The sequence below is a fragment of the Mustela nivalis genome (assembly GCF_964662115.1).
Source record: "Mustela nivalis genome assembly, chromosome: 6".
NCBI lineage: Eukaryota > Metazoa > Chordata > Mammalia > Carnivora > Mustelidae > Mustela > Mustela nivalis.
In genome coordinates this window covers 72837688-72863775 of record NC_139025.1, presented here as the reverse complement: position 1 = coordinate 72863775, position 26088 = coordinate 72837688, and the positions used below count along the sequence as shown (strand labels likewise).

The following is a 26088-nucleotide window of genomic DNA, read 5'->3' as shown; positions in this document are numbered from 1 at the left end:
TGCCAACATTGGGAAATATGTCTTAAGGTTGAGAAATATAAGAGGAAATTAGGGACGCAAATTGTGAAATCTAGAGAGTAAGGTCCTCAATGACCAGAACAATGTGTGTATCTAAATAAGCAACTTGGGAACTGGGTTCACTCCATCCCCTTACTCAGTCCGAGAACCTTGGGGGCTATCCTAACCAGTGGCTAGGAGAAAGTCACAAAGACAAGGTCCTCTAAAGCAATAAAGCTATGACTTTCATAAACATTCTTCACAGTGCGGGGGAGGGGGCATAGTCAAGTCATTTAGCTTCTGTCCAGTAGGTGGAAGCACCACCACTGACCCAGGGCCTCAGTCCTACTTCTCTCTTCTGCTCCCGGGATTGCAACACTGGCTGTGGACCAAGAGGAGTTTATTGTTTTGACTTAAAAATTTACAGAAACTCCACTCCACTCTTGGAACATCTTAGTTCCAAAAATCATTGAATCTGAGAGCCAGGAAGGGCTCTGGAGATCACATCATTCAACCCCCTCAATTTACAGATAAGGAAGCTGGCAGCCTTGGCAGGGGACTCAAATCAGTGGAAAGACAGGCTCCAGACCCTTTGACTCCCTGTCCAGTGCTCTTGTCATTCTGAATAACTGTAGAATAATTTAGAATAACAAGGCTGAAATAATGCTGTTAAGTGCTGACATCATACCACTACGTCAGTACAAATTTGAGAAACCAGGAAGGGCTCGCAAAGAAAACAGGGAAGTTTGGGGGCATCTGTGACCTAAAATTATGTGGGAATAAGGATAGGTGAATATTAAGGAAAACGCTTAAGAGAAAGCACACAAGAACAGATACAACCTGCTGTACTTACTGGAAGAATGAAGTGACAGATGGGAAAAGGCCTGCGGTTACCCCTGACAAGCTATCTCTCTGGCCTTTAGGCCTCACATCTATTCAAGTGCAGCTGGTAAAATCTGTCTCGGTGGCTATGGTGAGCTATCTCAGTAAATGATAGCTATCCTTACAACCATGGAAAACTGATGGGGAGATACCTACCTCTCAGGATTCTTGATCTCTTCAGTGACATAGTTGAGCGTGTCCCAGCCCGAGTAAGAGAACAGAGCCGAGTACAGTGCCAGGGCAATATCACCCATTGCAAATGATGAACCCTCAAAAGAATTCTCAAAGTGAGTCGAGGCTCCTAGAATCCAGAGAACATCAAAGGCAGAAGGATTAGCGGCCTACCCCTAGCTTCAAAGTGATCCGGAAAAGGAGAAGAACATGGTGCTCACCGCAAGTGAGGGGCTTAGAACCCCTTCCACAGCAAGGACACTGTTAAAACGGAACCAGAGACCGCATGGGGATCCTGACAGGAAAGACTGGGGCAGCTTGCTAGGGTAAGGAACCATTACAGAGCAGAAGGCCTATAGAACAGAAGTGATGTGGTTCTGTCCTGCCCTGTAAGCTGCCCCATTCTTACCCGCTTTCTAACACTACAAACAGCTGGTACGGGATGGAAGAAGGACAGCACTTATTATGCCCAGGGCAACAGACTAGCGGGGCACACTAGTGTTCCTGCCTGGAAATTGGAGGGGGGTGGGTACAAGGAGTTCATTTCTGCCCTTGCAGAACTTCCAAGGGTAAACCAAACATAGCTACAGCACTGGGCTAGACAGTCGGCTAAAGCCAACTCCCAGGGCATGACGATCAGCCTTTTTGCCAAGATCAGCCTCTGGGAGCATGCAAAGAAGACAGGTTTGAGGTCAGCCTGTGTACAAATCCCCACTGACGTACCAGGAGTTAGGGACTTGGGCAAGATACTTAATTCTGCAGCCTCAGTCTCCTCCTCTATAAAATGTAAATCATGTCACCTAGCAAATGAGAATGCACAAAAGGCATTTAAAGAAGTAGGACGCATAGAAAATGCACAAGAGTTCACGGCTATTCCAGCTTACCCTGGCCAAGTCTAACAATGCCTGCGATGATGACGGCGATCAGTGCCAACACTTTAGCATAGGTGAAGATGTCTTGTACCAGCGTTCCCCACTTGACATAGGCACAGTTAATGAAGGTTAAGAGACCTGAAAAAATAAGAATTCTGATCGGTGAATGACCCTACCACCCAGAGAGCCTAGGACCCCCAAGCATTACTTCCAGAAGCAGTCATCAAAACAGACCCGTTGGCCAAAGACCTGAGCTATTTGAAACCTCTGCCCAGCAGGTCCTCAGCATTAGCATTCAAAGGCCCCGCTGAGGTGTAGGCAGCACCACACATACCCTCAGCACTTAATCAGGAGGAAACAAAGTAACTGGATTTGCTTACACACAACAGTGCTCCCAGCAGTGGGAGGTGACTGGCAGCCATACAGGATTAGTGATGTTTTTTGGCTATGGCTTTGAAAAGTCACTGTCCTCCCAGCTTTGCACCCCTTTACCTCCTGATAGAGCCTCCAGGACTCAACAATCTGTGGTATTGTTAACCTTGGCGATTCCTGTTGTGACTTATCCAGTGCTGGGCCAGCAGGTCAGGACGTGTGGCCAATGATTAGAATGGGGGCCAGACTTCCTGCTCCGCCTGCCAGCACAGCCACTTGTTTTTGTACTTGGAAAGATCCCTGGAGCCAAGGTTCCTATAGAGTGGGAATGGCATTTTTCCTGATGGACAATGCAAAAGAATGAGCCACAAACATTCCTTAAGTCCTACCCTGGGGTAGAGGCAATAATTTTACCCCTACAAGCTCTGGGAAAATTCAAAGATCACCCTTAGAGCCAGGGTGCTTAACCTAGGGCTTCCACAACGCCTGAAATTCCTTGTAAATAGTTAAGTACACATGTCCAAAGAATATGCATTTTTTTCTAAGAAAAAGGTCCATAGCCTTTGTCAGAATCTCGGGAAAATCCATTTCCCCCAAAAAAGTTTCAATCCACTACTGAAGAAAAAATTCAAGAAAGGAAGCCCACATTTGCTGTTAGGTTGCCCCGTAGTCCCAGGATGTGGCTGGGAAGAAAGTGAAAAGAAAGGATTCTGAGAGCCCACTGAATGTTCTGGATCCTACACCAGCATCTGAAGTGGGCAGGGCCCTGCAGCCCACCTCCACTGTGGAAGCCAATCACCTCACTGCCCCTGCCTTCCCAGCTCAGCCACAGGAGCTTGAGGTGGAAGGCTTGCCAGTCCTTGTAAGAGCTCCAAGGGCAAGGTCAGCATCAGCCTGCCTTCTTTCCCAGTAGAAAGGGGGGTCTGGTGTTGGGCTTGCATGCTTCACAGGAAGCCTCCTCCCTGTCTCAGTTCTGGCAGAGGCATGTCCTTCATTGTCCCTAATCCTCCTGTTTTCTTGTGTCCTGGCCTTACCACACTGGCCCGGAAGCATCTTCATCCTGAGAAGCAGGAAAGACCAACCTCAAGGAACAGCTGGATCGTCTTCTGTCTCTCCCTCTCCCTCCTTTGCACCCCTCCTGTCTCCTGGCTGACCAAGCTCTTTTTTCCTCTTCCCTAGAAAGGGCATCCTAGTCCTACACAAACACTTGCCTTTCTACCTAATAAACAAGACAATAAACAACCAAACAGTATCACAGGGTTGGGCAAGACTACACCCATAATTCCTCAATGCTAAGTTAATAATTAAGGACAAGCGCACAGTCTCCACTAGCACCCCACAAAGTGACAGAAGTGTCTGTGTCTCACCCTCCACTAATCTTTCAGACCTGTTAATCCTCCGCAGTCAATCACCCATCCTTTAATCACCACTGGACTTCTGTTTCCAGCCAGCCATCAGCCCTCCTGCAACTTCTCTCCATTGTGTAGCCCCTACGCCTCACCCTTGGGCTCTGCTGCTGCCTTACAAACAGGTCCTGGCCCAGGTTTTTCTTTCTTTCGTTCTTTCTTTTCTAAAATTTAATTTATTTATTTAATTGACAGAGAAATCGAGAGAGGGAACACAAGCAGGGGGAGTGGGAGAGGAAGAAGCAGGTCCCCATTGGGGCTAGGGAGTCCGATTCGGGGCTCCATTCCAAGACTCTGGGATCATGACCCCAGCTGAAGGCAGACGCTTAGCAGACACTAATAACTGAGCCACCCAGGTGCAGGTGGCCCCCAGCCCAGGTTTCTGATTAGAAACCAGGGACAGGGGCACCTGCCTGGCTTAGTCAGTCAAGCATCTGCCTTCCCTTAACCTTTGGCTTGGTCATGATCTTCGGATCTTGGGATCAGGCCTCACCTTGGGCTTCTCGCTCAGCAGGGAGCCTGCTTCTCCCTCTCCCCTTGCTCAGGATTGCTCACTTGCTCTCTCTCTCTCTCTCTCTCTCTCTGAAATAAATAAAAAATCTTTTTTAAAAATTTTTAAAAAGACAGACAGACCAGGGACAAAAAGGGGGAGGCACCTGGCTGGCTCAGTCAGTAGACCACTCAACTCTTGATCTTGATCTGAGTTCAAGGCCCATTGGGTCCAGAGCTTACTGAAGGGAAAAACAAACAAACAAACAAACAAAAACCCACCACCAGGGGCACCTGATGCTGCACTATTCACAAGGGAAGGGATCACCTTGTTGAGGTAGATGGTTAGCCCTCAGGGACCCACAGTCACAACACCAAGCCGGGATAGGCCGAGTTCTGGCTCAGTCTACAGCCATGTGCCACAGGGAGCTGCTCTCAGCTTTGCCAAGGCCTGTGGGCAGCAAACAGACAACTCATCACCCTTTACTACAACAAATTCTGCAATGAAAACAATGGACTATTGCCATTTTCATCCCTACCACTTCTCTACGTAAATTCTGTATCCATCCATTTCACACCCCTCCTTTGACCTGCCGGTTTTTCACCCTCCCCAGTACCTGAGCCTTATTTCTCAGCCACTGACCCATCTTCCTGCCTGACCTTTCCTCTGGAAAGAAACCAGGAGCAGAGGAACTGCCTGAAGAAAGCTGGCTCTCACCTTCTCCAGCACCCAGCATCCTTGGGGCCTCTTGGCTATGGGGGCAGGGAATGGGTATGCCAGGCAGCACCGCTGACTGGGCTCTTTGCATCACCCACAGCTGACACAGCTCATCGGAGACCCCAAAGCCCAGCCTAGTGTACTGTTCCTACAGTGAGGCCCAACCTCCTGTTTCAGAGGCAGGGGAAGGGGGGGACCATAGCATTAGAGTAATAAGGAGGCAACTGCAAGTCAGCTTCAAGGACAGACATGCCCTACCCTCCTACCTCTAGGGTGTAATTCCATCTCCACCCAACATTGGGCCAAGTCCACAAGAAGATGGCCTGAAATCACCTTGGACCCTTGACTCACGTGCAGTTCCATTCCTGTTTTGACCTGCTTTGGAGGAAGACGCTTTGAAGGAGCCACTCTCACAATCCTCTAAAGAGATGCTCTGGGCCCCTGGGTGGCTCAGTCATGATCCTGGAGTCCCAGGACTGAGTCCCAGAATCAAGTAAGTACGGGTTGGGTTCCCCACTGAGCAGAGAATCTGCTTCTCCCTCTGACCCTTCACCCTCTAATACTCTCATGCATACATCCTCTCTCTTTTAAATAAATAAATCTTTATTTTAAAAAAGAGAGATGCTCAGTGCCCAGTCACTTGGACCCACGTTAGGCTCAGGTCGTGATCCCAGGATCCTGGGATCTGGCACCAGACTCCCTGCTCAGTGGGGAGTCTGTTTCTTCCTCTCCTTTGGCCCCTCCCCCAGCTCATGCTCTCTTGCTTGCTCTCCAAGTAAATAAATAAAAATCCTCTTTTTTTTTTTTTTTTTTGACAGAGATCATGCGTAGGCAGAGAGACTGGCAGAGAGCCCGATGTGGGGCTTGATCCCAGGACCCTGAGATCATGACCTGAGCCGAAGGCAGAGGCTTTAACCCACTGAGCCACCAGGCGCCTCAAATAAATAAAATCTTAAAAAAAAACGGGAGGGGGGCGGGGAGATGCTCCTAAATGGTCATGGGCTCTCCTGGAGGGGCAAGCAGGCTAGTCCTATAGCTCTAAGGCCCAGCAATGACTGCAGAACTCAAAAGCCAGGAAAGCACCCACATAGGTTGATCCAGAACAGAACAAAGCGCGCAGGCCCACTCGGGATCGGATGCCCAGATCTGATTTAGATGCCACACTAAACAGTCCCTGAAAAAGAACATTAACCCCACAGTTCTCCCAACACTGTTAGTTTTGGGGATGTTTTGTTTTCTTCCAGCACTATTAGTTTTATATACAGAGAATGGAACACATAAAACTTAGGCCACTATTCAGCGTATTTCTGCTTCAAATTCCCAGGGACTATAAAACCTCAGTACTTTATGAGACAACTCATCCCATTTTTTAAAGAGATCAACAGCTCTTCCTTCCATAAAGCCAAAAACCTTTTCCTCACCACTTCTAGTCCTAGACCCCGCCTCTGGAACCACACAGAATTTGGCTAACTCTGCATCCACATAATGGCCCTTCTTATCAAAGATTAACATCCTGTCCCCCTGGAGGCTTCCCCCTTTCAGACTAAAAACCCAGTTTCTTCAACCTCTACTGTGCAAATGTGGCTTCCAGGCTGCTCACCACCGAGGTTCTCCCCTCTGCATTCACTTCACTTTGTCAGGATGTCCCTGAAACAGGAGACTGACAGAGAACACTCCAGACACTTCTGCAGACTAAGGGATCTCAGTTTGAATTCACTGTCAACTACAATCCCACCTCAAACTGATGAGCATTTCCCTATCCCCCTTTTTGGGCCTATAATAGTGATTTTTTTAAAAAGATTTTATTTATGTTTTTAAAAAATTATTTATTTGAGGGAAGCCTGGGTGACTCAGGTCATGATCCCAGCATCCTAGGATCAAGTTCCCCTGCATCAGGCTCTTGAGCAGGAAGCCTGCTTCTCCCTCCACCTCTGACTCATGCACTCTCACTGTCTGTCTGACAAATAAATAAAATCTTAAAAAAAAAAAGTTTTATTTATTTGAGAGCGAGAGAGCATGAGCAGGATGAGTGGCAGGGGAAGAAGCAGACTGCCCGCGGAGCAAGGCGCCCTATGTGGGCTTCAATCCCAGGACTCAGGGATCATGACCCAAGCCAAAGGCAGGCACTTAAACTGAGCCACCCAGATGCCCTAAAAGTAATTTTTTTAATCCCAAATATGAGATGTTAACATTTATTCCTAGCAACTTTCCTCTGAAATTTTTAGAGATCATTTCCAACTACTAAAAATGGATTTTCCCCCTTAATTTTATCAGGCATGTCAAAAGCCTTCAATTTTGTGAAATCTGCAAATTTGATTAGCACAAATTTGATTAGCACAGTCTTCCCTGAAGTCATTGACAAAAATGTTGACTAGAGGGGTGCCTGGGTGGCTCAGTGAGTTAAAGCCTCTGCCTTCGGCTCAGATCATGATCTCAGGGTCCTGGACTCTGCTCAGCAGGGAGCCTGCTTCCCTTCCTCTCTCTCTGCCTGCCTCTCTACCTACTTGTGATCTGTCTGTCAAATAAATAAATAAAATCTTAAAAAAAAAAAAAAATGTTGACTAGATAGGCAGAGCCCTGTAGTCATGACTATAGACCTTCCCCTATGCTGTCATTATTCTACATCGACCAAGAATCCATCAAACTACTCTTATCTAGTCCACCTTTTTCTACCTCTTCAACCAGAGTATCATGAGAGGGGCACCTGGATAGTTCAGTCGGTTAAGCATCTGCCTTCTGCTTAGGTTATGATCCCAGGGTCCTGGGATAGAGACCCATGTCAGGTTCTCTGCTCAGCATGAGCCTGCCTCTCCTTCTCCCTACTGTTCCCTCCCCCGGGCCTTGTACTTTCTCTTTCTCTGTCAAATAAATATATGTCTCTCTGTCAAATAAATAAATAAAATCTTTAAAAACAAAATAAAATAAAAAATAAATTAAAAAAAGAATATGATAATTTGCCAGGAGATTTTCTAAAATCCGTATGCATCTCTGCTCTTGCATTCTAATGACATATCCAATGATCCAAATGAAATAGCACATATTTACACTAGAATGTTCATCGCTTTTTAGAAATAACCACAGTTCCATAGAGCATGTGATTTTTTTTATTTTTTTAAATATAATCTCTACACCCAACATGGGGCTCAAACTCAGGACCTGAGGACCAAGAGTCACATGCCCTACCAGCTGAGCCAGTCAAGAACCCGAGAGCGTATGATTCTTCATCTCAGGGTCCTAAGTTCGAGCCCCGTGTTGGGTGTAGAGTTTAGTTAAAAAAAATTATTGAGGGGCGCCTGGGTGTCTCAGTCATTAAGCTTCTGCTTCGGCTCAGGTCAGGATCCCAGAGTCCTGGGATTGGCCTGCATTGGGCTCCCTGCTCAGCAGGAGGACTATTTGTCCCTCTCCCACTCCCCCTGCCTCTGTTCCCTTTATCACCGTGTCTCTCTCAGTCAAATAAATAAATAAAATCTCTAAAAAATAATAACTGCAAAAATAATCATTAGAAACAACTCAAATGCCAATCAAGAGTAGAGCGGCTAAATACAGTGGAATACTAAATACTGAAATATCTACAACTATAAAAATATGAACTTCACAAACATATTAAGTGAAAAAGTCAGGCACACAAAAAAATGCATATCCTGTATATCCACTCACTTAAGAATGGCCAACACAAATCCATGCTACTAAGAAGGATAGCATTTCCCCTTTGTGTGTGCATGGGGGACAAGAGGGAGTGCCTGAGAGAACACAAGAGGGGCTTGGGGGGCTGGCTTTTTGAGGTGGATGATGGTCACAGGTATGTGAATTTGTGAAAATGTATCAATCTGTACACTTAGGACACATGCACTGTTCCTTTTATATTATACTTGAATAAAAAATTAAAGTTAAGCCAAAATGAGGCCAAAATTGAACCAAAAATGAGGTTAGCTTAGCATGGTTTATTACTAGTGAATCCATAAGGTGACTAGAGATCTTCCTTTCTTTTCCTCACACACTGCTAACCAGGTTTAACAGATGAGCCTAGAATTTAGACTGGAATCAACTTCAAATTATTCAGTGCACAATGCTGAGAATCAGGGAGCCTGCTGCTCTGCCTACTTGTGATCTCTCTGTCAAATAAATAAAATCTTTAAAAAAAAAAAAAAAAGAATGCTCAGAATCCACCTCTTCCTCAGAAAGCTGGATTATCATTTTTGTGGGCACAATAATGGACCTGGAACACAGAAGGGTTGGTGTCACCGTGATGCAATGTGAGAAAGACCTGACTAGCCACTGCTAGCTTTGAAGATGAAAGGGGACCAAGAGCCAAGGAATATGGACCTCTTCTAGAAGCTAGAAAAGGCAAGAAAATGGGTTCTTCCCTAGAGAACCCAGAAAGTAGCATGACACTGAGACCCATTTCAGACTGCTACAGGTAAGATAATAAACTTGTGTGTTTTTTAGATTTATTTATTTTAGAGAGAAAGTAAGTAGATGGGAACTCGGGGAGGGACAGAGGGAGAGAATCTTCAAGCAAACTCCCCACTGAACATGGAGCCTGATGCAGGACTTCACCTCAAGACTCAGGAGATCCGGGGCGGCTGGGTAGCTCAGTGGGTTAAGCCTCTGCCTTTGGCTCAGGTCATGATCTCAGGGTCCTGGGATCCAGCCCTGCCTGCATCGGGCGCTCTGCTCAGCGGGGGGCCTGCTTCCGCCCCACCCCCTCTGTCTGCGTCTCTGCCTTCTTGTGATCTCTCTAATAAATAAATAAAATCTCAAAAAAAAAAAAAAAAAAAAAAACCCAGACCCATGAGATCCTGACCCCAGCGAAAACCACTTAACTGACTGAGCCACCCAGGTGCCCCTAAATTTGTTTGCTTTACGTAACCGAATTGGTCAAAATTTGTTACAGCAGCAATAGGAAAATTAGTTAATACCTCACTCAACAGCTTTCTTTTCACACCCTTCCTGCTCTTTAAGATCAGGGAGAGGCCTCATGGGAGAATGCTTGAGCTAGTTATAAATTCTTTCCATTTGTCTGCAAGTGGATAGTTAGGAACACTTCAAGCAATGCCATGCTTTATCACTATCTCCTCAGTTCTCCTGGTCTTCATCTTTTTGTTGGCCTGGATCTGTTTTTTACTGACTCTTTACTAGGTTAGCAATCTTTCTGCTATGTAACGATAGGGAAACTGGGACTATGGCCTTCTCCTTTCTCTCCACCATCTGTTATTCGAGAACTAACTGCCCTTGCTGTTCTCACTCTGTTTGTTGCTTCTAGAGCTTTTTATCCCCTGCAGTCGGTTCTACAGATCTAGGCTGAGGCTGGGCACCGACCTTCGGGTGTTCTTCTCACAGCTCTGGGTCACTCCTGCATTTAGTCCTCCTCATACCACCTCTCACCATTGCTTATGGATCTCGTTTCTAAAAATCTAAGTTTATCAAAAAGCTTCAGTTACCAGTTTGTTCACATGGCTCTCCTCTTCCTAAATAAGAGAATTCTGATAAAATAGATGAAAATTTCATTCAGAGAAGCTACTGGTCCTTTTTTTTTTTTTTTTTGAGTCCCTAGCTACGAGATTATAAATTGTTTTCCCTGAACTTTTCTGCAATCTCTGCCCAAATTTAGAGTGTATTTCTGAGGAAATACACGATTTCTTCTTCTGGAAGGTACAAACTCTGGGTACGCAGAGTCACTTTCACACAAGAATCCCACATTTCCCCTGGTTATGTTAAATTAATAATACTAAAACAATAGCAACATCCTTATCCTTTAGCGACTCATACTGAAGCCTTTACAGGTTAAATTGTATAATGTCTTGGATTTGCTTTAAATAATCTAATGGGATAAGGGGGCGGGTTGGAGTATAGATAAAACAAGAGTGATTAATCATTCATGCTGGTGCTTAAACCCTGGGAGTTCATCACATTATTCACTCTATTTTTGTATGTTTGAACTGTTTTATAATAAACTTTTTTTTTTTATTATAGAGGTACTGCTTCTAATGGAATGAAAAAGATTTTTTTTTTAAAGATTTATTTATTTATTTATTTATTTGACAGACAGAGATCACAAGTAGGCAGAGAGGCAGGCAGAGAGAGAGAGAGGGAAGCAGGCTCCCTGCTGAGCAGAGAGCCCGATGCGGGTCTCGATCCCAGGACCCTGAAATCATGACCTGAGCCGAAGGCAGCGGCCCAACCCACTGAGCCATCCAGGTGCCCTGGAATGAAAAAGATTTTAGCAAAAAATGCTCAAGGAGTTGAGACTTCCATCACTGCCTTATTTTCCCTTTAGCACAAATTTTGTCGTGATTTTTAGGAAAGCAAACTATTTCCTATTCCCTCTGATCCAATGATGGGCAGTTTTTACCTACAATCACATCGTTCCTACTTATTTTTGCTTTTATCCTCTTGTTCTCTCCACCATGCTTCTTCCCGTAGGATGGGGATTTATTTCCATGCACTACTGCTATAGGAGACCTTCAGGAAAATTCCCCAAGGGGAATCTGAGAGTCTCTGACAGCACCAAGTAATAATTCTTCCCCAGGTAAGCTGACAGATTAACAGAGGCTAGTGTCTTTGTTCCCTGAGAGATGGGCCACATAATTGTGAGGCCCAGGGGGAGAGAAGAAAGACTTCTATTTGGCTGTAAGAAGAAACCCATCTGCAGGCAGAGAGCCCAGGGCAGCACAGGATGGGACTGTTCGCTGCATTTGTCAGAATGAAAAAACGGGGAAGTAAAATCCTTTGACAGGTCTCTGTGTCTTGGGGAGTACTGAAATTTCCCTCTCACTGCAATCCAAAGAATCAAAACTCGACCTTGCCCAGAGGGAGCAAGCGTCATCTCATTCTACAGCAGATCCTGATATAAGCAAAGCTCTCTCTGACACACCGCATCAGTCTCAGCTTTTCTAGGAAACCCGCCATTTCTCAACAAGGTTTATATGCTTTCCCGGTCTTATTCTCATCACATAGGAAATTCTTTCCTCCTTGCAAAGAAAAGCAAAAAGCAAATGTTTATAGGCCTTATTTAATGTTTACAGAATAGGAGTCCAAAATCATCATTCCCAATCTTCTACCCTGATTTTCCAAACGCATTACTCAGCAACTTTTCCACCTTTATTCTTCCCTATAATTCCTCACAGCCTCCAGAATACCCAGATTTATACTTTCATCTGTGCATTTTTATCCTTTCCTCTAAAATTTCAGGTGAAACCTGTATTAAACATCTCTCCCCCAGTCTCCATGAAATCTGCTCTATCCCTTGCCAGAGTTTAGCCTTCTGCTATCTTAGCATTCACGGTCGGGGACTCTGTTCTAGGTTCTCTTTTTGCTTTCATATACCCAGCCTTCAATGGACAGACATGAAGATGCTACCTTCCACTCAGTACTCTATCTTGAACTTCAAAGTTACCAGAGACATACCTCAGGTATCTCCTGACTGGTGAAATCCTTCAACCCAAAGGACAGCAAGAGGATAGCCATCAGTGGGCTTAACTGACTCGAGCAAGCTTTGTGGTATGTTGCTCCAGGGAAAACCGCATGTCTCTGCATTAGGCTGGTCTACATATAATCCAGAGTCACAGCCTTTGGGGAGCTGCCGAGCCTCTTAACTGGTTTGCTCAGGCCTGCTATACCCAGATGTCTCTAGAATGTTCTATCGCTGTCATTTCCTTAGAACAACCACATGTAAGGTCTATGAAAAAGCTTCCGGTCTGTGGCCTAACCCTACAAACTTCAAGTCTCTCCTCCCTTTCTCTACTATATGTCTGTCTGTGCTATCTCATGCTGGGTTCGGATACTCTCTCCCCCTTAAAACCATTTTTCTTGGGGTGCCTCGGTGGCTCGGTCGTTAAGCTCTTACCTTCCGCTCAGGTCCTAATTCCAGAGTCCTGGATCAGGACCCACATCAGGTTCCCTGCTCACTGGGAGGCCTGCTTCTCCCTCTCCCATTCCCCCTGCTTGTATTCCCTCTCTCACTATCTCTCGCTCTCTCTCTCTGTCAAATAAATAAACTCTTAAATACACACACACACATTTTTTTCTTCCTGGCTTCCTTGATGTATTGTTTCTCCCACCCTTCCTAGGTGCTGTTATAGGTCTCAGACAGCAGAAGGTCCTCAAATTCTTTTACCTTTTAGGCTACAGAACCATTCTGCTCACTCAGACGTCATGGGTGAAAGCATGTGGCAAGAAGACAAGCCAAGCATAAACCCTATGGGTCACCAGACCAGAGGCATCCTTCTCTGCCTCCTGGAACTCAGCCAGCATGTCGGTCGCCGGCCATAGCTCTGCACCACTCTGAAGGAGGGAGCAGGCAGTCTGCACCAGGAGGCCCTTCTATTAAGCCACACTATTTGCTCCCTTCTCAAAGCTGGCTAGCCCTTGTCCATCAGCTCCTTCTTGGTTTGCTCAGCCAGGTACAGTTCAGGTCCTCAGAAACAGGACCCCAAGCCTGAGTGAGCGTCAGAATCACCCGGGGAATGCTACAGCTTCAGAGCTCCTACCCAGCAGTTCTGATGCAGGAGACCTGAGACAGGGTTTCCTGGAGGAGTCTGATGACCTACCTGCTTTGGATGTGCTAGGTAAAGGCACTCACTAAGTGAAATCATCACCTACAGAACCACCTTGAGCAGAACAAGCCCCAGCCCTTCACTTAACTCAGAGCCCCTCTATCCAGGCTGCACAGTGGCATCACTTGACAAGCATTAATGAAGTCCAAGGCTCCGGCCTACCCTGGACAAAGAAGTCAGCGACTCTGGGATAGAGCCCAGGCATGAGCACGTTCCTGAAGCTCCCCACTCCCCACATAATTCTAAAGGACAGTGCCAACTGAGAACCTTTCTTTCCAAGGCCCCCATCAGTGCTTAGCAACAACTTTCCCCCAATTCTCATTCTCCAAGCCAATTCCCTTTTTTTTTTTTTTTTAAGATTTATTTGTCAGAGCGGGGGGAGGGGGAGAGCATGAACATAGGGCACAGCAGAGGGAGAGAGAGAAGGAGGTTCCCTGCTGAGCAGATAGCCCCAACACAGGACTTGATCCCAGGACCCCAGGATCATGATCTGAGCAGACACTTAACTGACCGAGACACCCAGGCATCCCCAATTCCCATTCTTCTAATCAGCAGTTTGGATTTACTTGGTTGGGGAAACAGGTGGGAGGGGAAGGGGCCATTAGCATTTTTCTAAATTCTGAGGTGATTCCAATGTACAGCCAGGGTGGGGACCCAATGTCCCTACTAACTCCTTCCCCAGTCCCCTTTAGGTTATCCCCTCAGTCTCTTCTGAGGCAGAGAGAAAGAAAACAGAAAAAGGAGGAGACCAAGAGTAAACCCCTGAAGAACCTTGGGAATCAGACCAACAGAGTTCTACCCTCTCACCGCCGCTGAGGTTGTGCCAAAGTTTACACCGACCCCGTAACAAAGAACCCTAGGCTCTGACCGCAGCCTGTCTGTTGCTGTGAATATGGGACATGAAATGTAAGCTTCCTCACCTCCAACCTAAAGTGGCTCTTGAGAAAACTCCTCTGGGAAAGTAATCAGCTTCCAAGGAGAAAGTTCAAAGGGCAAAAATCAGTTGGGGGCCCAGCACCTGGCTGTTCCACTTCTTTAGCCCCAAGTACATGAAGTCAGTCATCTGCTATCAGAAGGAGCTGCACGGGGACCCATGGCCAAAGCTCTCAGACAAACACGCTGAGATCTGAAGTCCTCTATAGCCCACAGGCAGCTCTGGGAGACTCAGGAGGAGCCATCTGCCCTCCCCTGTGCCCTGCTCCCACAGTCGCCCCAGCCGTCAGCCAAAAGCCCCCCAAGAGCCCAAAGCACGCAATGCCCTTCTCGGCCAAGCTGTAGCTGGAGGCCTATCTCCTGTTCATCCATCCAGCAGCCATTTGTCAAAGGACCTGCTCCATGCAAGCCACTAGGGTCAAGCATCAGGGACGTGATGGAGCCACTAGGGTCAAGCGTCAGGGATGTGAAGATTCTGCCTGATCCCTAAAGACCAGCGCTCTGTTCACAGGAGCCTGAAAATGGGTAGAGCTGGCTGATGGGTAGAGCATGGACAGACTGCCTGTGAGAACCCAGGACGAAAAATGTCCCATTAGTGAAAAGGGAAGCCGGAGCCAGACTTCTGGACACCCAGCCCCACCTCCGCCAAGAGAAAAGTTCTGTCTCACCCGCAAAGAGGAAGAAGGGTCTCAGCCCTCCTTTCTGATCTCTGTAAAACTAAAACAGCTCCTAGGTCATCCAAAGACAATGTAGAAAGTATCCGGAAATTAGTAAGACACCTGTGACTGAATTAATAAGATGCACGTGACTGAAAAATTTGCAGCAGGAGAGACCATTTGTGACTGACAATAAAATGTTAGGTCACTTACATTCTCACCCATATCATCTAACTTAATCGCACAGAGCAGGCCGACTATCTTTATCTTATGATAGAGAAAACGGAGGCCGCTCAGTCCATCACCGCCTCACAGCCTATATACATTCCAGAACACTATGTGCCTCCCCATTTGCATGCAAGAATGTGAGATGACATCTCCCTGGGGTGTTGGGCCTTCTGGCTGCAGAAACTGGACCAATCCTCAAAGAACCCTGAGATTCCAGAATAACTGGCTTCAAGAGGGTCCATCCGCATACCTCTCTGGTTAGGAAAAGTAAACTTTTAAGATTTTATTTATCTGAGATAGAGAGCACAAAGAGAGAGGTCAGTAGGCAGAGGGAGAGGGAGCAGCAGACTGCCTGAAGAGCAGGGAGCCCAAAGTGGGGCTCCATCCCAGGACCCTGGGATCAAGACCTGAGCTGAAGGCAGACCCTTACCCAACTGAGCCACCCAGGCGCCCCAACGGTAACCAGGACAGCAGGGTTCCTTCAGAACTCCCAATCATTCATTCATTCATTTGTGGGGCCAGCCAGCAAGCACTGAGCATCGGCTGTGCTCCAGGGCCTGTACAGGCCCAGTCCCCAGCCTTCACAGAAAAGTGAATATGGGTAAGAACTGGGTGCTCTAAAAGTCCGTGTGTGGCACCACATCCAGTCTGGGGCAGTGAAGCAAGTGCAGGTGGGTACCAGGACCACTGTGTTACCTGGACTGAGCACACAGAGGCAGGCGCTAGGGCTGGGGGAGGACAGAGGAGAGGACAAATTCCTGGCAGAGAGGACAGCACGTGATTCCCCTGACAGTGAAATCAGCAATGAGTGAAGTCAGCCACGCATAGAAAAAAACTTACTTAAGCAATAATCAGTAAATGACTTCAAGGTCTAGTAGCAACACTAGCCTATCCAGGGCTGGAGTTCATCAGCTGTTGAAAAGGAAGACTATACCTAGAAAAGGACAGTGAGCCACCATGACAAAAGCAGAAACTCCATCTGCTTGAAAGGGCCACCGTTTGAATAGAAAAGGGGGCAAGTATGGCAAAAATGTGAATCACGCCTGTATGAGACAGAGACCCAGTTCTACAGATGAGGAACCTGAGACTAATAAATCTGGCCTGATGCCACCCTCTTCACCACCACACACTGCTGTTCCCCTCCTGACGAGGGGAACCTCTACACTGGTCAAGGGAGAGAAATGCTGACTCAGGGCACCCAAGCATTCCAACCACGGGCCAGACCTTCTTGTTAAGGATATTTCATCCAACTTTTCCAGAAATATACCCCCAAACCCACCTAAGGCAGACTTAAGTCTTTCCCATAAATTCCTCCCTCAACCTTGATCCCTCCCGCTAACAACCACCCTTCCTGTCTTCAGATTCAGCCTTCTGGATGGTACCTCTAGATTCTCTCCCCTTCTCTCGACTAACAGCCACTCCACCACTCCAACTAAAGACCTCCTGCTTGCCAATTCCAAATGACATTCCATGCCTTATCCTAACAATTCCTCCACAAAGGCTACTTTTGAGCATAAACCCACCACCCTTGAGCACACTGCCCCTGCTCTGGGCTCCCACATCCCCACACTAGCCACACCGCCATAGAATGCTTCATGTAACAGTTTAATCCAGCAACAGGGAGCTACGTGAGAGCAGACTGGGGAACCATCATCCTCGGATCCCGAGGGCCTAGCTCAGAGGTAGGCACATAGCAGACACTCAGATTTCACTGGATAAATGAACAATCTCTCTGGAATCTGACTCTACTACCCTCACTGCCCTGAAATTTCCCTCTCCAGGGTCACAGTGATCTGTTGATAAATCCAAGCCAATACCCTCCACACCTAGCTTGGCCTCTTAGACTGCACACTGCTGGCTACCAGCTCCTCCTCAAATTGCTCTCTTCTACTCACCGTATCCCACTTCCCCCTTATGTCTCTAGATGCTTCTTCTCCTTTTTGCAGAGTATTTCTCCCTCAATCTTGGCATTCCTGAGAATGCTATCCTAAGCTCTTTCCTTCTCTCTTGCTACAACCTGTCCCAAGATCATGTCATCTGCTGACTTCAATGACCATCTCTACACTGATGATTCCCAAAAGTGTTATCACCAGCCCACCTATCAGGATTTCAGATATGTATGAATATCCAACCACCTACTGGACATCAGAAGGAGCAAACTCAACCTATCCCAAACGGACCCTATCAATTTCTCTCAACCTATTTCTCCTCCAGTCTTACTCCCTGTAACTGGCAGCTCCATCCGTCCGGTCGCCTGAGCCAGAAACCTGGCCATCTTATCCTCCTCAGCTTTTACCCATATCTAATTAGTAGCCAAGGGGCACCTGGGTGGCTCAGTGGGTTAAGCCGCTGCCTTCGGCTCAGGTCATGATCTCAGGGTCCTGGGATCGAGCCCCACATCGGGCTCTCTGCTCTGCGGGGAGCCTGCTTCCTCCTCTCTGCCTGCCTCTCTGCCTACTTGTGATCTCTGTCAAATAAATAAATAAAATCTTTAAAAATAATAATAATAATTAGTAGCCAAGTCTTAAATCAGTCTCCTCTTCTCTCATCCCGTGACTCTAATACAAGCCACCATCACTGGGATCATGGTAGCAGCTTCCGAACTGGTCTCCCTGCTTTTTTGCAAACAGAAGTTGGAATAACTTTTTTTTAAAATACTTTATTTGACAGAAAGCACAAGCAGTGGGGAGGCGGGAGGCAGAAGGCGAAGGCAAAGCAAGCTCCGTGCAGAGCAGAGGGAGCCCAATATGGGGCTCAATCCCAGGACCCTGAGATCATGACCCAAGCCAAAGGCAGTCACTCAACCAACTGAGCCACCCAGGCTCTCTGGAATAACCTTTCTAGAAACCACAAATTGAGGATGCATGGGAGGCTCAGTCAGTTAAGCCTCTGCCATCACTCAGTTCATGAACCCAGGATCCTGGGATAGAACCCCACACTGGGCTCCTTGCTCAGCAGGGAGTCTGCTTCTCCCTCTGCCTGCTGCTCCCCCTGCTTGTGCTCTTTCTCTTACTCACCCACAAATAAATAAAATATTAAAAAACAAAAACAAAAAATAATTAAAAAATAAAAATCACAAATTCCAAGATCTAAATCACAAATGATGCAAGTCACTCTTCTGTTTTACAACCTAAAAAAGGTTTTTCATTGCCTTAGGAGAAAGCCCACCAAACTCCTTAATATGGTCTGTGCAACAGATTGTATCTTCCAAAGTTGTCTCAACAAGATCTCCCAACCCATACACTTTTCATACAATGTGACTTTAACACTCCGACCATCCAGAGATAGGGGCTGTGCCTCTTCTCTCAGGAATGGGTGGTCTTCTGTGAATGTTTCCACCTACAGGGTACAGCAGGAGGCACGCCCTGTGATTTCAGAGGCTAGGTCATAAAAGGTAGTGTAGCTTCTCCTTCCGTTGCTGACATACTCATTCTTGAAGTCTTCGGCTGCCAAGTAAAGAGTTTGATTGCTCTGGGGCTGCCATTATGTGAGGAAACTCAACACAGTCCATAGGGAGAGACTCCATGGAAAGACACATCAGCACAACTTGAAGGGAAAAAGATGTCCAGCTAGTCCCCATCTTCTTCAGCACCTCCTTGCTCTAGCTACTGCCACCATCTGACTACAGCCACATTAAGACCCCGAGCCAGCAGCACTGTCCCACTTAGCCCTCCCAAATTCCTGAGCTATAGAAACCATAAAAGAATAAAATGGCGGGGCGCCTGGGTGGCTCAGTGGTTAAGCCGCTGCCTTCGGCTCAGGTCATGATCTCAGGGTCCTGGGATCGAGTCCCGCATCGGGCTCTCTGCTCAGCAGGGAGCCTGCTTCCCTCTCTCTCTCTGCCTGCCTCTCTGTCTACTGTGATCTCTCTCTGTCAAATAAATAAATAAAATCTTTAAAAAAAAAAAAAAAAAAAAGAATAAAATGGCTGTGGGGCACCTGGCTAGCTCAGATGGTAGAACACGTGACTCTGAATCTCTGTGTTGTGAGTTCAAGCCCCACTCTGGGTATGGAGATATTACTTTAAAAATGAATGAATGAATGAAATGGCTGTTAGTCTACGCCACTAAGTTTTAAGTGGTTTGTTATATAACAATAGTAACTAGAACGTTTTATAAAGCCTTGAACAACCTGTTCTACCATTTCCACCTACCTCTCTGCAAGCCACCTCTCAACATTTCCTACCTTAAACTCAATATTTTTTTTTTAAGATTTTATTTGTTCGACAGAGAAAGACACAGTGGGAGAAGGAACACAAGCAGAGGGAGGGGCAGAGGAAGAGGAAGAAGCAGGCTCCCCACTGAGCAGGGAGCCAGATGCAGGGCTCAATCCCAGGACCCTGAGATCATGACCTGAGCCCAAGGCAGAGGCTTAACCCACTGAACCACCCAGGCACCCCCCCTTAAACTCAATATTGAAGCCCACCCTGAACTCCTTTATTGAAAAAGGTCTCAAAAATGTTCTTCTTGGGGCGCCTGGGTGCCTCAGTGGGTTAAGCCTCTGCGTTCAGCTCAGGTCATGATCTCAGGGTCCTGGGATTCTGCAACAGGCTCTCTGCTCAGCAGGGAGCCTGCTTCTCCCTCTCTCTCTGCCTACTTGTGATCTGTCAAATAAATAAATTAAATCTCTAAAAAAAATATTCTTCTTGTCTTCAAATTTTCATACATTCTGTTCTTCCTACCTGAGATGCTCCTCTACCCTATCTACTCTTGGTTAATTCATCATTCATGTAGGTGTCAGCTTAAACTTCCTTATGAAGAGTTTCTAAACTCCACGGCTAGCATAGGTCTCCTCCTGTGGCCCCCTGGGCCTAAGGAATCAAAATACTCATCATAATCCACTGTAATCTTGTATTGGGCTGCCCATCCTGCCCCACCCCCAGCGTGCTCATGCACACGCACGTACACACCCCAAGAGCTCCATAAAGACAAAGGGTAGTGCTGGGAAAAGGAACATCCAACAGTCACGAAGCACTTGCCAATCTCTGGCCCCATCTCCTTCCTGAGCTCCAAATGGGCAAATCCACCTACTATCCTACAAATACATTTCAAACTCAACATGATTCCATCTTCCCCACCCCTGGTGATGGTGATGCCACCACCTACCAATCGCCCAAACCAGAAACCCCAGTTCATTCAAGCAATCTTTATCAAGCTCCTCTCTTTGTTTCTTTGCTGGGGATACAGGGACTCCTGAAACAGGCTCAGCCCCTGTAGCTCAGGATTTACAGGCTGCTGAATATTTTCCTCCTCACCTACCTCTCTCCCACACTGGACATCCAAATGAGTATTATTGGTTATACTGATTATGCCTTCTAATCTGCTCCCCTCCCTCTCCTTTCCTGGAGACATCACCTCCTAAGCAAGTCACACTCCCACTCCACAGCTCTAGTTCAGGCTTTTGTCACTTCCTGCCTGGATTGCCACAGAGCTTCCTAATCTGTCTCTGCCCCCAGCCTCGCTCTGATGTCCCACCGCAGCTACACTGTTCCCCTGCTTAAAACCCCTCAGTCGCTCCTCAGATGCTTTAGGGTAAAACCTAAACTCTCTAGGAACATTTATTTGCCTCATGTTCTAGCCCCTTGCCTCCCTTTATCCCCTCACATCCCCACACACCCCACACCCCATACTTTTTCTCCCCTTTGTGCTTTACACTGCCTGTCCTTTCCATCCATGTGCTGAGAATGTCCTTGAGGCTTCATTCAACAATTTTACTGAGTACCCAGCAGATCAGGCACTGTTCTAGATGCCAGAGAATCAGCAGCGAGCAATACAAAGCACTTATTCTTGTGGGGTTTACATTCTAGTGGGGAAGACAGACAATAAGCAAGTAAATATTTAATGTCAGGTGGTAACAAGGGCTACAAAGGAAAACAAAACAGGATGGGAAACTGAGAGGCACTTTAGACAGGCTGAGTCTCCGGTGAGGTAATATCTATACAAAGACATGAATGGAGTGGGGGCTGGGGGTAGGCTCCGAGGGTATCTGGGGAAAGAGCCTTCCCAGCAGAAGGAACGACAAAGTACAAAACCACTGAAGCAGGAACAGACCAGGCAAAGTGGAAGAAAAGCAAGAGGGCTGGTGTAGCTGGAACAGAGAGAGGCCAGAGAAAAGAGAGATGGAGCAGGCCTCACGGGCTGTGAGAGCGGGCACTCCAACCACGCCAGGCCTCCACTTCATCCTTCACTGCTGCAAGCAGACATCTCCTGAGGAAGGCATTCTCCATGCCCTCCCAGCACTGTCTGACCATAGATCATAGGTTTCATTGACGACTTTTGCCGATCTCCACCACCACACCATGAGTTCCCTGCTCCACCTCTCAGCTCCACATTCTCTACGGAGCCCGTCACAGTCAGTAAATTTCTCTCCCATGATCAAAACTTTCTTCCTTTGTTCTGATTCCATGCCCTGCAAGCAATTCCTTGATGACTCGATAGGTTTCCTAGGGGCTATGGTATTAGGAAGCCTGGAGCAAATACACACCACCTGGTCATTAGAAATTCCACATGTACGCTCACACTGGATGGTCATAGACTGGCATCATCGTTTGCCATCAGTTTCTTTTTTAGGTAAGCAGGACTCTGTGGATGGGAAAATGACCAACTCTGAGTCGTGAAGACCCAACGAAGGCACTGCTCAGGGAAGGGCCCCATACGCAGCCCAGCAGATGCCCAATGCCCCTCTGCTCATCGCTTGGCTCACCTTCCCTGCTTCAGATAGAGGCCCCATCACTGCCCACCTGTCCAAGCCTCAACCCCTAGCATCACCTCTGAGAGCTCCCCCACTCACCCCCATCCAGAAGTCCTAGAAATTCCACCTTATAACTATTCCCTTATCCATCCCCCATCTCTGGTCCAAAGGCCTTGCCCACAGCACGGGCCTCACTATCCTTCATGTGGACTCCGGTTTCAGCTCGCTGAACCTGTCTGCCCACCTTCTCACGCTTGCCAAAAACACTCCACGTGGCCTCCAGAGTTCTCCCAAGTTACTCCGATTTTGCTTCCCTTCTTACAACCAACAGCGCCCCCCTGCCCCCCACTGACTTTCTCTATAAAGTCTAACCTGTTTAGGCACTGTATAAACCAGTCCTGGAGCTGGCCCTGGGCTACATTTCCAGTCTCCACATTCTCACCGGCTCCCATCCTGCATTCCAGCCATACCAACCACGGGGAATTCCCTGAACATTCCATGCCTTTCTGCATCTCCACACCTTTTCACATGCAGTTCCTTCTGTGAAAATTGTTGCAGGGGACAGCTGCGGATCTTTCCAAAATTGTTTAGACATCATGGTCTCTGTGAGGTCTTCCTAAGCTCTCTTCCCCACAGGAAGAAAGCTGTCCTGCTCACTCCCATGGCGCCTCTATCCCCACACTTACTATACTGCACAACAATTATTGGTCAACATATCTGTCTCCCACCTCAACTAGGAGTTCTTGGATGGCAAGAGCCACACCTTTTTCTTGTTTCCCAGCACTAGGTGGAATATCCAGCACATAGCAGACCCTAAATGTGTCCTGAATCAAGGAATGTTCTGTAGTAAATCCCTTCTCTTGCTGAATTTGAAGACTTAGCCTCAGTCCGTCCTTTGTGTGTAAACTGCTGGCATATATTTGATAACTCTAGCAGAGTGACAAGTGCACCAAACCTATGTTACATAATAGTGTAACATATTGATGATTATTACGTTTGAAATTACTCTTTCTTGGCTGCTTCTAGGCCTACCTCCTAGCTTTCTCCTGAATGGCTATGATTAGATAAACGACATACCACTGCATAGGTGGTACATTAGGGAACGTCCTCCCAGGTCCCTGTATCTGACATGTACTACGAGCTCATTAGACAATGGCTAGAGGAAGAAACTCATGAATCGTATGTCCCTAATTCTTCCTTACAATCTTGGCTGCCCTTCTGAACCTTCTTCCAGATCTCTAAGTTCCCCGGAAGTTATTAAAGACAGAACAAAGTCCTAGAAGCAGCTGAGAGAGAGTCATTTCAAACACAATCCTCACCAATACTTTGGACTTGAGTCATGATTTATGGTTTTCACTGAATCTCACTTCATCCACACAGCAGCCTGGAATACAATAGTAACCTCATCTCGCCCAGGGTCACACAGGTCTTGAGCCCAGCTACAAACACAAGTCTGGTGCACTTGTCATTCTACCAGAGTTGTGTCCAATATATGCCATAAACCTGCGCACACAACTGTGTCTTTCATTAACCGAAGAGTTCTGCAGACTAATCATAACCACGGCTACTCTGTGCGTCTTCTTATAAGGGTGTACAAGAGTTTGAGGACATCTCTGTTCCCCAGGTAGATGCAGCAAATTAAAAGGGGGTGACTGACAGAGGTAGCCGTGATGCCAAAAGCCAGGAGCAGCTGTCAGGTGACAGCCGTTTTGACACAGATCAAAACCATAAAGAAGGAAACCTGATGAACTCAAGTTAGGCCAGCGCTCTGAAGCCACTAAGACAACACACCGCGTCACCCCAGTGGCCTGGGAAGCCCTCACAGTGATACAAGAATTGAGATGTGCAATGGTGACTCTGAGTCATCAAAAGAAATGTCAAGTTAGGGAGGCAAGCAGACATATCGTTGGTTTTCAAAGAGGCTGTGACAAACATGATTAACATAATAAGATCCTAGGGCTTAAAGGGATGTAGCCATCTTGGAAATTTTACTTAGATGGAATAATCCTTACACCACACAAGATATGTACTGCATACCCACATCTGAGGGCACTTCAAGCCTGACAGATCTAAAATTAGTTTCACCAGTAAGTCAACCTACCAGATCATCTGTAGATGATGCAAGAGAAATTACAGAACACATTTAGGACCTCAAGGGAGAAACTCCTTCTTGTAACAGAGGCAGTGCCTTCCACCCTCCCTGACTGTTCCCACGCAGGACAAACATCCCCCTACATGAGGGTACACAAAGAGGAGTCCAAGCCACACACACATGGACACACAAAGCACGGGGGTGCCCTACAGAGACACCCACACTCCACAACAGTGAAAGCAGGGAGGCTGGGGGAAGCTGAGGAGTAAGACGAAGCAGTGAAAAAACCTGAGGCTGGCTGGATAGAGCTGATCCAGGGAGCACCTGCAGCCAGTACCACAGGACTGCACCTCACAGCTGCTGCTGCCAGGTAGTCACTCCTTGAAATGACAGCAGCTCTGACCTTCCGCACAGTCGCGGCACGGAAAGGGTCTCCAAGGTTTCAGGCAAGGAGGGCCAGAACAGAGGCACCCGAGGGATGTGGCTACAGAGGATCAGCCTCTCAGTCCCTCCAGTGTGGCTTTGCTGACTGTACGGGCTTACATGCATTATTTATGAGACACAGCAAAAGTCAAGGGAGACTGAAAGAATCTAGACCACAGGGTGCCTGGGTGGCTCAGTCGGTTAAGCATCTGCCTTCTGCTCAGGTCATGATCTCAGGGTTCCGGTATCGAATCCCACATCTGGCTCCCTGCCTCTCCCTATTCCTGTCCCTCTGATAAATAAATAAAATCTTAGGGGAAAAAAAAAAAAAAGGCAGGAGAGGACAGCTCCTCTCTGGGGCAGACTGTCCTGCTCTGGGCAGGTAGCAGGAGCCCTGGGAACAGCCTGTCCTGGGCCCAGCTAGCTCAGATGCGCACTCTGCTTCTCCTGGCTCCGCTGGTGTCTACACAGCCTAAGGCTTGCCGCCTTCCAAAATGGCCGAACAGTTGGACCAGACTGTCGAGTATTACACCCTGGAAGGGACCCAGAAGCACAACCACAGCAAGAGAATCTGGCTGATTCTGAGGAAGAACCGTTAAGGGAACAAGTCGAAGGGGACGCTACCGAAAGTTCTGAGGATGTGGGGTACCCTACAGATGCTAGGGAACGTCCAAAACGGTCATCATCGGGCAACTTCACCCGGATGACAGAGCAACCAAGCCTTCGGAAACTCTCATTACTACTGCTGATTCCAGTTCCAGCTGGTGGACCCAGCTGCGTGATCCCAGCCGTCTCAGCACCAGCGGTGGCTCTCATGTGTCACCTCTCCACATCGGAAGATGAAACACATTCTCAGAAGCCAAAGAAAGAAAAGACTGCTTTGGACCGGGGAGAAAGAAGCCAATGTGAACCGCTTCAACTGACAGAAACCTTCACCTAAAAAATAACTTTAATATACCGGTATCCCTTTTCTAAGAATTCTTCTGTACTTTCTACTCCTAAACTCTTAGAATGTGCCTTTTGATCATCAATTTTTTTAATGTTCCATCCCTACATAATATACTTATTGTAGGCATGATCGTTCAAAAATATATCTGGCTTTTAAGAGAAAAAAAGAAGGAATCTAACCCACAGAAAAACTCATACAAATGCAACAGGATATTCACCGAAGCATTACCTGTACGACAGAAAAAACGGAACCAACGTTAAGTGGCCACTAACAGAGGACTGATTTGCTATGAAACATAGCCCTGAAATTACATGGAAGCCATGAAGCTTTTTTTAAAAAACAGTAGATCTTGGGCCGCCTGGGTGGCTCAGTGGGTTAAAGCCTCTGCCTTCGGCTCGGGTCATGATCCCAGGGTCCTGGGATCAAGCCCCACATCGGGCTCTCTGCTCTGTAGGGAGCCTGCTTCCTCCTCTCTCTCTGCCTGCCTCTCTGCCTACTTGTGATCTCTGTCAAATAAATAAATAAAATATTATAAAAAATAATAAAAACAGTAGATCTCTAAGTAGAAAATGTCAGTGATAAATTCGCAGAAAAAAAAGCAAAAACTGTAGGATTATATGTTTATTATGACCCCTTTTTTTTTTTTTTTTTAATT

The 26088-nt window shown here is 47.0% G+C and overlaps 1 protein-coding gene and 1 pseudogene across 13 annotated transcripts in view; one reads left to right on the top strand and one right to left on the bottom strand.

Annotated features, from left to right (window-relative positions):
- Positions 1-26088, bottom strand: part of SLC7A7 (solute carrier family 7 member 7) — a 74395-nt gene that overhangs the window by 4247 nt on the left and 44060 nt on the right. For all 12 annotated transcript variants that reach the window (XM_082734631.1, XM_082734625.1, XM_082734629.1 and 9 more), the window contains 2 exons: positions 1935-2060; positions 1036-1180 (listed from right to left, as the gene is read on the bottom strand). In XM_082734631.1, the coding sequence (XP_082590757.1) occupies positions 1036-1180; positions 1935-2060 (271 nt within the window). The remainder of the gene's footprint in view (positions 1-1035; positions 1181-1934; positions 2061-26088) is intronic.
- On the top strand, positions 23399-25910 carry LOC309866763 (cytochrome b5 pseudogene; annotated as a pseudogene). The gene has a single exon. The product of its transcript is annotated as a cytochrome b5 pseudogene (transcript).